The 12,949-nt window shown below is 38.4% G+C and overlaps 1 protein-coding gene and 1 long non-coding RNA gene across 4 annotated transcripts in view; one reads left to right on the top strand and one right to left on the bottom strand.

Annotated features, from left to right (window-relative positions):
• Positions 1-12,949, bottom strand: part of LOC310758314 — an 80,159-nt gene that overhangs the window by 18,720 nt on the left and 48,490 nt on the right. The gene's annotated exons all lie outside the window — the stretch shown is intronic.
• AHCTF1 (AT-hook containing transcription factor 1) overlaps positions 1-12,949 on the top strand; it is a 51,826-nt gene that overhangs the window by 10,058 nt on the left and 28,819 nt on the right. For all 3 annotated transcript variants that reach the window (XM_083604168.1, XM_083604166.1, XM_083604167.1), the window contains exons 2-7: positions 2,594-2,720; positions 3,791-4,044; positions 7,989-8,169; positions 9,533-9,740; positions 9,963-10,079; positions 11,751-11,835. In XM_083604168.1, the coding sequence (XP_083460294.1) occupies positions 2,600-2,720; positions 3,791-4,044; positions 7,989-8,169; positions 9,533-9,740; positions 9,963-10,079; positions 11,751-11,835 (966 nt within the window). In that variant the 5' untranslated portion in view covers positions 2,594-2,599. The remainder of the gene's footprint in view (positions 1-2,593; positions 2,721-3,790; positions 4,045-7,988; positions 8,170-9,532; positions 9,741-9,962; positions 10,080-11,750; positions 11,836-12,949) is intronic.

Genomic DNA, 12,949 nt, shown 5'->3' with positions numbered 1-12,949 from the left:
TGCAATTGGTTCATTTTACACAAGTATATTTCATTTTGTTGTCTGTTGATGTAGAAGTATACATAATCTTTTATATGTATCACAGAGCTTGATGGATGTGCATTTGTAGATATTTACAACTCTTCCCTATCTGTTTGACTTCAAAATTAATGACTTTTCAGAGGGGTATCCCTATTTATCAGTTGTAGCAAGAACAAACTCTTGTGACAGCTTAAAGACAAAGTGAATGAAGTAGCTAATGGGCCATCACAAAGCCACCTATTGCAGCAAGCCTATCCATGCCTGCTCAGCAGTAATTCCAATTGAATTCAATGGGGATTCTCCCCGGAAAGCGGGGGTCGGGCTTGCAGCCTTGCTAACTTGATTTTACAGTTCGGCATAAATTTAGTTCCGGCTCCCCCTCACCCAGATATCAGGGAGTGATAGTTTAGTACCCTGTTGATATTTTGCTCTTTCTTTTTTAGGTTATATGAATTCCTCTGGGTATATTCAACATTTAACAGGCGCTCCAGTACCAGTGTAATGCCCCTTTTATAAACCATTTTTGTAATGCAGCTCTTTATTTCATAAATGCACATTTTATACAGAAATTTGTTCTATGTGTATCTGCTGAAACAGTGCCTAAACTAATGTATGTTTCAGAATGTTCTCAGTAAGCATGATTTTGTTTTACAGCTTGGTATCCTCAGACTTCAACTGAGGTACAGGCACAAAGTCAGCAGTTAACAAAAGAGGTCACTTTTTCATGTGAAAATAACAATAATGAATTATTCCTTCTATCGATCTTTGAAATTCACAGTAGGAAGCAGATTAAGGCTGCAATCATAGCTCCACTTATCAGAGGAAGAGCTCCATTGAATTTAATGGGATTTACTTCTGAGTAGACATGATTTAAAGAATGCAGCTTCCACACAGTCAATGAACAGTATTTTAGAAAAAAAGTGAAGCAACGAGGCCACTGTCAGGATAGCAGTAATTCTATGCCAATGAATATGTAAACAATGTGTATTAAGTGTCTCTTATTTACATACAATGTGCACATATTTTTTTAAAAAGTTGTTGTAGGAGAACTAAAGTGATGAGAAATCATAGCAAATGTCCTTCCATCTTTTCTCTCTCTCCCCCAGCTTACTTTGCTTCTTGCTGTAACTTTGCAAGTCAATGTGGTATTTAAAAAAACCCCTGTGGTTATAAAAAGAGGTGGGAAACCATCTTAATGTTGGGATACTGCCAGGGAGATAAAGCCCATCATGGCCCCCACGTCGTCTCCGGACGTCCATCGATCTCCCGTAGACACGCAGTATCAGCAATTAGTGACACGAGCTCCAGAAAATAGCTTGCCACATTCTAGAACTGATGCACGCTCTATCAGCAGATAATGCACAGCGAAAGATGCACAGCAGGAAAGCATTTTTCCAAGTTTATTCAGCATTGGTCAGAACAAAGAAAAAACATGACTGCCTGCTTCGGTCTGCTCAGGCATAGAGACAGAGTGAAACGAAAGCAAAGACAAAACATAAACTTCCTGTGAACAGGAAATACGCAGACTCTGTGACTCACAAAGCCTGCTCCCTTTTAAGGTGGAATGGAAATATCCTAACACTTAATTGTTGTTCTTGCTCTAGTTTCCCTATCTTTTCCCTCCTCCCAAATCAGTATCAGTAAGGGACGCGGGTGGTACTGTGCTCTAAACCACTGAGCCTTTTGGGCTTGCCGATCAGAAGGTCGGCGGTTTGAATCCCCACGACGGGGTGAGCTCCCGTTGCTAAATCCCAGCTCCTGTCAACCTAGCAGTTCGAAAGCACACCAAAAAGTACAAGTAGATAAATAGGTATCGCTCCAGCAGGAAGGTAAACGGTGTTTCCGTGCGCTGCTCTGGTTTCACCAGAAGCGGCTTAGTCATGTTGGCCACATGACCCGGAAAAACTGTCTGCGGACAAACACCAGCTCCCTCGGCCTGTAAAGTGAGATGAGCGCCGCAACCCCAGAGTCGTCTGCGACTGGACTTAACTGTCAGGGATCCTTTACCTTTACCTTTTTAAGGTTGTGTGTGCTACCTGTGTGTCTTACACATTCAGTGTTTGGCATAGGCAATGACAGATTGAAGCTGTTGACATTTATTTTAGTGAACCTTAGTAATACTAGTGATTAGTAAACTTGATTCTTGGCTACTGATGAAAGTTTACAATTTGTGGGAAATGTGTTTGTTACATAAGATAAGATATACTTTGGAACCAGGTATAGATCCATTATTATTGACTCTCATCTGTAATCCCTGCAGATTACCATCTTCTAAAGTTAAGGGTGATATCTAATGCTAAGTCAGTTAAATCATTTGATTTCAGTAGGTCTCCTCTGAGTGTGAGTAACATTGGTTATTACCTATGATTAATATCCTTTACTTCCTCTAGGCTTTGCTAGAAAATTCTGGTATTTACAGATAAGGATAATTGAAAAGGAGTAAATTACGCAGAAAAAGCAATTATTTTGACTGCAGAATTTGAGTTCCCTTAGACCATGAGTATTGTAGTAGCTGTAATAACTTACTGGAACAGTCTGCTTGCTGAATAAACTTCTTATTGTGTCTCTACAGTGAAGCATGCGAGACCTAACAGCTCAAGTAACCAGCAGCCTGCTGCAATTTCCAGAAGTGACTATACAAGCTCTTGGGGAAGATGAAATAATGATAGATTCGGTACTTCATGGGAAATTCACTGGAGGTAAAACTTTGAGAATTCATTTCTTATCTGTTAGGAATATTAAATGTATGTTCTAATGTATAAATGCATAGTCAGTAATATGATCACTAGAGCAAAGAAGAATGCCCTTAACTGGGGAAAACAAATTGGGTCCATGTAGGGAACAGTTTATCAGAACCCACAACCAAACTCATGTGAAGAGGAGAACAAATCACTCCTATCCTGGATTATTTGCATTGGTTCATCTTAACTCAAGGTGACAAGTTTCCTGCAATGCAGGAATCTTTTGCTCAATGTGGGGCTCAAACCCACGAGTCTCATGCTCTACCGACTGAGATGTTAAATGCAGTAATCTTCAGAAAAATCCATGTTGTACTTCAGAACAGATAAACTGTAGTTAAGGCGGCTTGGCTGTTCACTGAAGTTTTCAGTATGAAGGGTTTTCATTGACTGAAAGTGTATGCACTTGCTAGGAGTAGATCTAGAATCAGAACTCATTTTCTCCCCTTTAATATTCATTGGCATTGTGTTTCCCATATACCTGAGTCAGTATAAGCCTGGAACTGAGTTTTTGTGTCCAGGCAAAAGACATTTGTTTCTAAGTTTTTGCTTGTAATTTGGCCCCTTTCTTATTTTTAGTCCCATTGTCCTCTTTAACTTCAGGGCTAGTACAGTGGTCCCTTGGGAAGCAACTGTGCTTGTGTGCAGTGTTGCATATATTTTTGTAAATATGCATGGATGTTTCTCTGCAGAGTGTCCCAACTCTTTGGAAATGCTGTCATAGGTAGTAAGATGGAAACTGGCTAGGTATGCTTGTATTACAGTTTCTTGTGTTTATTCAGGAAGATGTTTTTTTAATGTATCAAGAAACATTTGAAATACCATACAAAGATGCTTAATAATAATAATAATAATAATAATAATAATTGTATATAGCTTTCATCCGCAGATGCAATGTATGCATTATTTTTCACTATGTTTATTAGGAAAGATACTTTTCTTCTTCAGCCCTTCTTTCCAGATCCTAGGTTTACAATAATGCCTCCACACATTACCTGTTACTTATGTATATTTCTTCTGTTTTTTTCTAGGACGAAGTGGACTGGCCTGCTTGGCTTGTGGGCCTCAGCTTGAGGTAGTAAACCCAGTCACTGGAGAACGGCTGTCTGCATACCATTTTAGTGGAGTGACTGAACAGCCTCCCACTATCCTTGCAGTGAAAGAGTTTTCCTGGCAAAAAAGAACTGGACTACTAATTGGCTTGGAAGAAGCAGAAGGAAGTGTTCTGTGTTTGTATGACCTTGGAATATCAAGAGTCGTCAAAGCAGTTGTTCTTCCTGGAAGGGTACATACATGGCTTTAAATATAAAAATCAAGATTTTTGCTTTGTTGTATACTTTAGATATTATATTTTGATTCTTGCTGTTGGCATCAGTCAAACCAAATTCTCCCCTACATATTAGTGATACCCTTTAAAACTGAAATCCAGGTCTTATCTTCATAGTGATTAGACAAACTCCCCCTTTTCTCAGCAAGTGAAAGGCAGTTTAAGATCCTTTAATAGGATTTGTGAAATCAATTGCATGAGTATAGTAGTATCAAGGATGAGGGCATTAAGAAGGCCAAGCGCTTAGTGAAACTGGAAATGCAGCTCTTGGTGGAACATAGTTTTGAGGCAGATGGAATAAGAGGAGGCAGATGCTTTGCAGAAGTAGGGAGGCTAAAATGTTGTTAAAAGGTGTGTAGACACTCCTGGGATATTTGTATTGATGGGCATTCTCTGCTGTATGTTCTCATCTTCACAGAAGACAAAAGTGCTTTTTGTGTGTGAAGCCAACCATTTGCCACTTTGGCATCTTGAACTTATTTTTCAGTCAGTTTGAAAGAGTTCAGATTTGTTTTGGGTTTATTTTCTGCTGCTCTAACTTTCCTACTGCCTATCAAGCATATTGAAAACTGGGATGGCACAACTGATAAACACAAAAAAGAGGAAGAAGTTAGTAGAACAGTAGCTTATTTTAAGATCATTGTACTTTGGAAAATTGCTTCCTTGTGGTCACATTTTTAACAACAATTCTCAGTGAACAAGAGTTATATCACATATCTTGGATGTGAGAAATGTTAAAAACATGTTAAAAACATATGATAAACTCTGTTTCCGGTATCTGGAGTGTTCCTTGCTTCTTTTTTGCCTATCAACAGTAGTATTGTCAAAATAGTGAGTTGCATCCATTCCGATGTCAGCACAGCAATCTGTCACACTTGGGAATTATTTCCCATTGCTGCTGCTACATTCCATTTTAGACCCTAAAAAGACTGTACTGATGGGCAGGGGGACTATCTGCAAAAACATGGAATGGGTTGTGGGGCCTGCTGGAGGAGGAAAGAATCACCCAGAATTGAATGCAGCCTTATACTTGAATTGGGGTGATTCTCCCATCTTTTAAAGGAAGAACTGTAGCTCTGTGGTACAGCATCTGCTTTGGATGCAGAAGGTCCCAGGTTGATTCTCTTGACATCTCCAGGTAGGACTGGAGATAACCCTGTCTGAAACCCTGTGGTGTTGCTTCCAGTCAGTATAGGCAATACTGAACTGTTTGGATAGATGACCTTACTCTGTATTAAGGAACTTCCTAAGTTCATAGCAACTCTCATGCTTTCCCTAAGGAGAGGTTCTTTGGGACGCTGCTATGCGGTGTGGATAGGCATTGAAAAATTCCCGAGCATGAGACTTCCTCATAGTTGTACTAGGTTGGATGCAACCCAGTATATCCTTGGTACTGCATTGCTTTATTTGTATGGCCTGTTCAAAATGAGAATGCTATCTATTGCCCTGGGTTTGGGATTACCTGCATAAACAATGTTCTCTTAACTTATGCCACAGGTAAAATATCTTATATGCACTGTTTTCTATATACTTAGTTTAGATAATATTTGGGTTCAGAGACGAAAGTAAAAATTTATGAGCAGAGAAGCATTAACATATGGCAATGGAAAACAAAATTCAAGTGGTGAGCTGTTCTCTGGTGTATCTGCAGTCCAAATTTGTATTAAACCTGATCATTAAAATATTTGGCATTCTTGGCTCTTGAGCTTCTAGAACAAATATATTTAGGTCAATTGTGTCCATAGAGTTGATGCTGAAGGCTTGGAGCCTGGAAGTTCCTGTTGCAGATAGTAAGCAAACATCTGCAGGCACATGGTATTTTCCATTTCCACAGCCACTTACAAGAGAGTCATGGTTGTGTATCTCTAATCTGCAAAAATGTACCGTGCTTCATTTTGATATTACATGAATTTTGTTTGTGATTTCTCCTTAATTCTCAGAACTGCAAGCCAGACTTTGAGTGGCATATCATAGTTCTTTGGAGATTTTTCTGGACCAAATTTCTTTTAAGCTCATTATTCAAGTGTATGTTCAAGGAGATCAGTATAAATTTAAGGACTGGGAAGGTGTTAATAAAGAGTATTCAGAGGGGTTTTAAAAATATGAAGCCAAATAGTCAAATGGGGTGAATTCTTATCTCCAGGCACATCCAAATATTTTTGATTTGAGGCTCGGGAAGAATTGATAGAAGTCAGAGTGCAAACTTGTAAATTTATTGATTACAGTAATCTGTTTTAACCTCCTTGTGGAATGGAAGTAAATATCTCTTGGCGGCAATCTCTAGGCCCGAGTGCTCAGAATTTTAGCCATATTTGTCAATAATAATTTTCAGACTTTTTGCTTGATCCTAAGCATTTGTGTCGTCATCATTCTGTGACTCTAATTATACTCTTAATCCATGGTTCAGTGGGCTGCAATATTTTATAATGACCTGATCTACTCAGTATCCTAAAAGAATCCATTTTTAGTGCTTGCTGCTGTCACTTGAAATCTGTCATATCTCCAGCATTTGTCAGGTTTTAAAATGCTGGAGAACACCAGTGAGTATGAAATGTACTTTTCTGCTGAATAACCTTAAATAATAGCTCAGTATTACTTTGAGGATACATTTTCTTTGTGGCAGTATAATGTTCTCCCCTGAATCCAAGTAATTCTCAAATAGTTTGTCTTGTTGGGATGGGATCTTGCATGCAAGGACATGGAGATCTCACTTTCAAATGTGAGATCTCTGCACTTTTTCTACAATGAGCCAGAGACATGGTCTTAATCCCACTTTGAGGGCCTCTGAATAATCTTAATAAAATAGAATAAAGGCTACAGTTCTCACAAGTGTAAAAATGTTTATTCTGGTCTTTTATGTTCCTTGGTTTTATCTTTTAAAGCAGCAGTTGTATGTAAAGGCTTTTAAATAGAAATGTTTTTGTGAAGAAATGTCCAAGCTTTTATGCAGAGTTCTGTGCTCCAACATCAGGAAGCTTTTATTTTTTAAGGGAGGGGGGTTAATTCAGGTCTTCAAAGACAAGCAGAGTCCAGATAGTGTTGAATTTGTGAGGCATTTCAATGAGCAATTGTGTTCTGTCCAAAAAGAGTTCTCTGTAGCACAATGGCTTGTGTTTTAACAGTGCATCAAATCTCATTAGCTTCAAAAATTATTTGGAACTCAGGAAAACTTTCTTTCCTTTGAAGACAGCTTTTCTTCTGCTAACTGAAAAGGTGCATATAATAGTTCAGACAATAACCTAGGATGGTAATAAAGTCTCATAGCATGAATACCTTTTAAAAGTTGGCCAGAGTTAAAAGCTTTAAAAAATTTAGTACTTAATATAACTACTTACCTGACCAATAACACATTTTTATTGAAAAACTAAAAAACTTATTTAAATTGTTTTCCAGGACTTATTAATGTATCTGTGGCTGAAGTTGCATCCTCTGCTTGACATGAGAGATGGAACAATTCAATAATACCCAGATACTGGGCAAAAATCCTTAGTATGAATAACAAAAAGAGCCAGTGGAGTGTAGTGGTTAGGGTGTTAGACTAGGACCTGGGAGGCCAGGTTTCAGATCCCTGGTTGGTCATGAAGCTCACTGGGTGACCTTCGACCAGTCACTGTCTCTCAGCACAGGGTGGTTGTGGGAATAAAATTGGGAGAGCAAGAACCATGTTTGCTGCCTTGAACTCCTTGGAGGAAAGAGGGGATATAAATGTAATAAAATGGGGGGGGGAATAAAGTTAATAATTCTGGGAATGCCAAATATGAATGGAGCCATGACCAAATCCTTATACCTAGGATTTCAATGCTGGGTGGTAGAGCTGGACTAAATACAAAAACTAAATGGAATTCATGTTGCTTACCTTGCAATTTGTCAAATATCTTAAGTAATACTCGGTTTTTTCCTAGGTTACTGCCATTGAACCCATAATTAACCATGGAGGAGCCAGCTTGACAACGCAGCACTTGCACCAGAGTCTCAGGTGGCTGTTCGGTGTGGCTGCTGTGGTTACAGATGTTGGGCATGTCCTCCTGATTGATCTATGTCTGGATGACTTATCATGTAGCCAGAATGAAATAGAGGCATCTGGTAAATTCAATTAATTTTTCCTTGTAATATTGCTTGATTATTGAAAAACAAGAGTTAAGTTTCCTAGATAGTGACCTGATTTTCACACAATCCATGGTATGTCCAGCCAAAGCAGTTACTTTGAATGTCCAAATTCAGCCAATCAATCTAAATATAGTTGGTTTTCTGGCACCAAATTGTGATGTTAAGTTATGTTTTGTTGTTGGCTTGCAAACCATGAATTATTTAAACCATAATTTTGTATAATATCCAGATCCAGCAATCTTGCTTAACTTTCATTTGTTTGGCGATCTTGCTGCAGATGTTTGCCAAGCTGCAGAGACACTGGGGGTGGGGGGAGCCAAGCTTTGGAGAAGCAATACATGACTAGTTTTTTAATATATGAGATGACTTTTGGATTGCTTAAATAATGGTTAAAACATACCATGCCTTAGCATCTGATCACAATGTGTGTGCCATTTCACATATTTTAGTAAATACAACTTCCAGTGATAAGTGGGCTAGGAAGTACAGTATGCCTGTATTGCTACAGTTCAGTCTCTGCTGATCTACAATAGGATGGCTGGCTTTGATCTGTCAACCTATAAAGTGCATATCTTTTTGGGCTATAGAAAACCTGAGGTTTTGGTAATTTCACTGCAGTTGCCATGGATGGTGGATGTTCTCTAGGCTAGATGTTTGGATGAATGGATTTAGGCTTTCAGTTTTGTCTGCAGTAGAATAGTCAAGTCAGACTACGACTGACTTGAAGTTCATCTAAAGCATGTATAACCTTTGTTGGCACTGAAAGCACCTGGGAATCTTCTTTTGCATTCATGGGGAGGAATTTCCACAAATTTTGGTTGGCTTACTAAGCAAACACTTTTTGCTGCTGCTGAAACCTATGCCAAAATTAGGGGGCACAATACAGTGACCTCCTTGTTTTTTTCAAGAACCTAGCTAAAAGTTTATTTTGGGATTGTTATATTGTGAACCTTCAGTTTGTGGTATGTGCTTATTCAGATATTGGAGTAGGAAACAGTGTATTGATGTGCACAAATTATCAAAAACTGTCCGTATATTAAGAAAAACTAAGTAGAGGTATGCATCTCGAGTTAGACTATATATAATAATGGCTGGATCTTCAATTTGAAATATATGGAAAAGCAAATGAACTAATGAATAAATACAGTTCTGACAAATGAAAAACAAAATAAATAATACAGTATGAATGAAAACTAATGGGATAGGGAACTTTTCACATGTACATTCCTCAATTGAACTAATTGTGTAGTGGCTGCTTGACACTCTGAACCAACATTTTAAAGGCTAGCTACTTTAAAGCATGGCATTGTGTGTTTGTGTTGCATACTTTCATATACAGATCTAGAAGTCATCACTGGAATCCCTCCTGAAATCCCCCAAATAAGGGAAGCTATAACAAGGAAAGGTCGCCATCTTTGTTTCCAGTTATTGAACCCATCAGGAACTCCTGTGACTACTCTTTCATACATACACAGGAGCAACCAGTTAGTTGTGGGGTTTTCTGATGGATATCTCTCACTGTGGAATATGAAAAGCTTGAAGAAAGAGTGAGTATATGTATCTGAAAAGCGCAGTGTTTCATTAATGAAATAAACTGAATGGATGTGTTGATAGTTTGTGTACTGATCATAAAATATTGGATTATGGAATAAAAGTACATCAGTTAGATGCATATTCAATACAAAACAAAAAGCGGTTAAATTACTAAATGCATAACAATCAACGGATTTACAGTTTTATCCACCTACCTTTCTCCTCTACCCATTTAGATACCACTCCCAGTTAGAAGGAGGTAGAATTCCTGTGTACACTGTTACTTTTCAAGAACCTGAAAATGATCCTCGCAATTGTTGTTACTTGTGGGCTGTTCAGTCGACCCAAGAAAGGTAGGTATAGGCATTCTGACAAATTTAGAAAATAGTAGCTGGCTATTGTCAAGATAATAAATTGTATGTAAGTTAAGTCTTAACTTGTTTTGCTTGCATCGCTTTGCTTATTTCTGCACGGTCAATCTTGTTCTACATTCTAGTACCTAATCTTCTGGTCAGAATGAAATCCTTTACCAAAGCCTTCTGTAGCAAGCGTAAGGAACTTTTAATGCTTGAGAGCTGCATTGTCTCTTGACCCAACCATCTGGGGGGTTGCTTGCCAACAGTAACAGAGGCCAAAATAAGAGTGGTTGTGATAATCTCACTCTCCTGCTATCAAGAGCTCACGCAGTACAGATTCTCATTGCTTCCTTCCCCAAGATTTTAAAAAGTGGGATGATCTTTATGGAGACTACAGCAGGAAAGGGAAGAGTTAACCCTTCCATTTGCACCAGTAAAAAGCTGTTTTCAAAGTTAGTTGCAGTATTGGGGGCTGTTTTTGCCAGGTGGTAACAGTACACAGAGGGGTTAAATCCACCCCTAGCTATGAGATAGACCCCCCTGTCACAATTAGGCTTGAAAAAACATTTGTATGGCTTCAGAGGTTGTAACCAGCCCCACAGGTCTCTGTTCCCCACCCATGTTCTGTAATAACTATTTTCAAAGCAGAAGTAAATTGAAATACAAGTCCAGAATTAAGGTCTTGGTAACAAAAGCTAGGGAACTTCCATGGTAAGATTCATGTGTTTGACTTCTGCCTGTGAAAAATGATAAAATAATTTGATGGTGATTGAAAGGAATAATTATTTTGGAAACTGGATTCAAAATGTTTAGCTAAATCTGTGAATCTTGCAGAAAATATTTAGAATCATTTAATAATGAATGATTCATCATAGTTACTGAGAACCTGTATACTAGGAAAGTTGGATTTGTTACAAATGGAATACTACAGTCTTTGCGGAATGTTTTAGACACTACTTTAGATTTTAAGTGTTCCAGTGATAATATGCCTGATTCTTGATTGCTATGGGGATGTAAAAGTGCCTGCAGATCTCTCTTGCATGCAAGGGTTTTCCATCAATTCATTGGAATGAATCTATGTGATTAATAAAATGTCCGTACAGATTAGACTGGACTATTTCTATGCATATGTCACAGAGGCCATGCCAATATAGGCATGTCACGAGCAAACTAGGAGGCTATGGTTTGAAAGTTAACAAATTCTGTTAAAGCTTACTAAAGTTTACTGTGATAAAGGTTTATTTTCAGGTTGGCTATGGTTATATAACAGTACTTAGTTGGTTACATAACAATACTTAGTTTAATAACTGCTTACAAATGGTTCTGTTGCTTTAAAGAGGTGTCTGTAGACTTGCTGTTGTTTCTACCTTTGTACAAAACCACTATCCAATTACCTCTACTCCATTTACACTGCAGGTTGTTTTAGAGGACTTTAAAAATTTGTCTAATCAGAGTTCTCTTTGCTACAGTTGCATAACAAAGTTTTTCAGCAGTTTTTCTGGTCAGAGACTTGGCATTTCTTCTGGTTTAAAGCATAACATTAAGAATATTTATTATATAGCAGCTGTGTTTTAAAATATTCTATAGTAACTATATTAAGTAGTATTACCTGAGAAATAACAAAGGTGCCTAGGTGTTATACTAAACTCTTAACTTGTTTCTTTCTAGTGAAGGGGATATTGTTAGTTTACATCTACTGCAGTTGGCTTTCAGTGACAGAAGGCGTTTGGCATCAGGACAAATCATGTATGAGGTAAAGTATTTGTATATACTAAAATTCAATACTGCTTTACTTGAACTGGTGTTCTCTAAAACTACAACTGGGTTCTAAATATGTAGTCCACCCGTAATCTTGCTAATAGGGAATACTTTAGATTTTAAGATTTTACTCCATTCATCTCAGAGATTAGATAGTATTTATTACTGTGCTACAGATGTACAAATATGTAGAGATGTCCTAATGGCACTGATAAAATTGATGTAATCAGTTTGAGTCTAGTTTCAACTCTCTCTCTCTCTCTCTCTCTCTCTCTCTCTCTCTCTCTCATTTTCAGAAGACATTTCCTCAGATTTTATTCTTAAATGTTCACTACATTTGCTCGTTATTAATCTAGTTAACAAATCTGGAGTGTGCTTGCACTACTGAGTTTGCATTCTTAAAAAATGAAATGATAACATGAAACTTGTATGCACAGTAACATCATGCAGTCGCTTAAAAATAGGTGTAAATTAGCTTTCTTTCCTGCCACCCATTGTCAGTGTTCCTGGCATTGAATATATAAGAAGCCAAATATGTGAAAAATAATCCTTAGGATACTACCCAAAAGTGTATGTACAGTGGTGCCCCGCAAGACAAATGCCTCGCAAGACGGAAAACCCGCTAGACGAAAGGGTTTTCCGTTTTGGAGGTGCTTCGCAAAACGAATTTACTATGGGCTTGCTTCGCAAAACGAAAATGTCTTGCGAGTTCCTGCGGGGTTTTTTTCCTCCCCCCCCCCTTTCCCAAGCCGCTAAGCCGCTTATCATCTGATCCGCTAAGCCGCTAAGCCGCTTAACAGCTGATCGCTAAGCCGCTTAACAGCTGATCCGCTAAGCCCGCTAAGCCGCTAATAGCGCTAAGCCGCTAATAGCGCTAAGCCGCTAATGGGCTTGCTTCGCAAGACGAAAAAACCGCAAGACGAAGAGACTCGCGGAACGGATTCTTTTCGTCTTGCGAGGCACCGCTGTAGTCAGACTGCATGAAATGGAACTCATTGCACTAGCCAAAGACTTTTCTTTTGGTGAACAGCTTCCAAACTTAAGGCACCTGTGAAGAACAAACACGTGGAAGCAGTTTCAGTGATCTCTTTATATTGATTTGAATTGTC

The sequence above is a fragment of the Podarcis filfolensis genome (assembly GCF_964270895.1).
Source record: "Podarcis filfolensis genome assembly, chromosome: 3".
Lineage (NCBI taxonomy): Eukaryota > Metazoa > Chordata > Lepidosauria > Squamata > Lacertidae > Podarcis > Podarcis filfolensis.
This window is presented reverse-complemented; position numbering and strand designations above follow the sequence as displayed.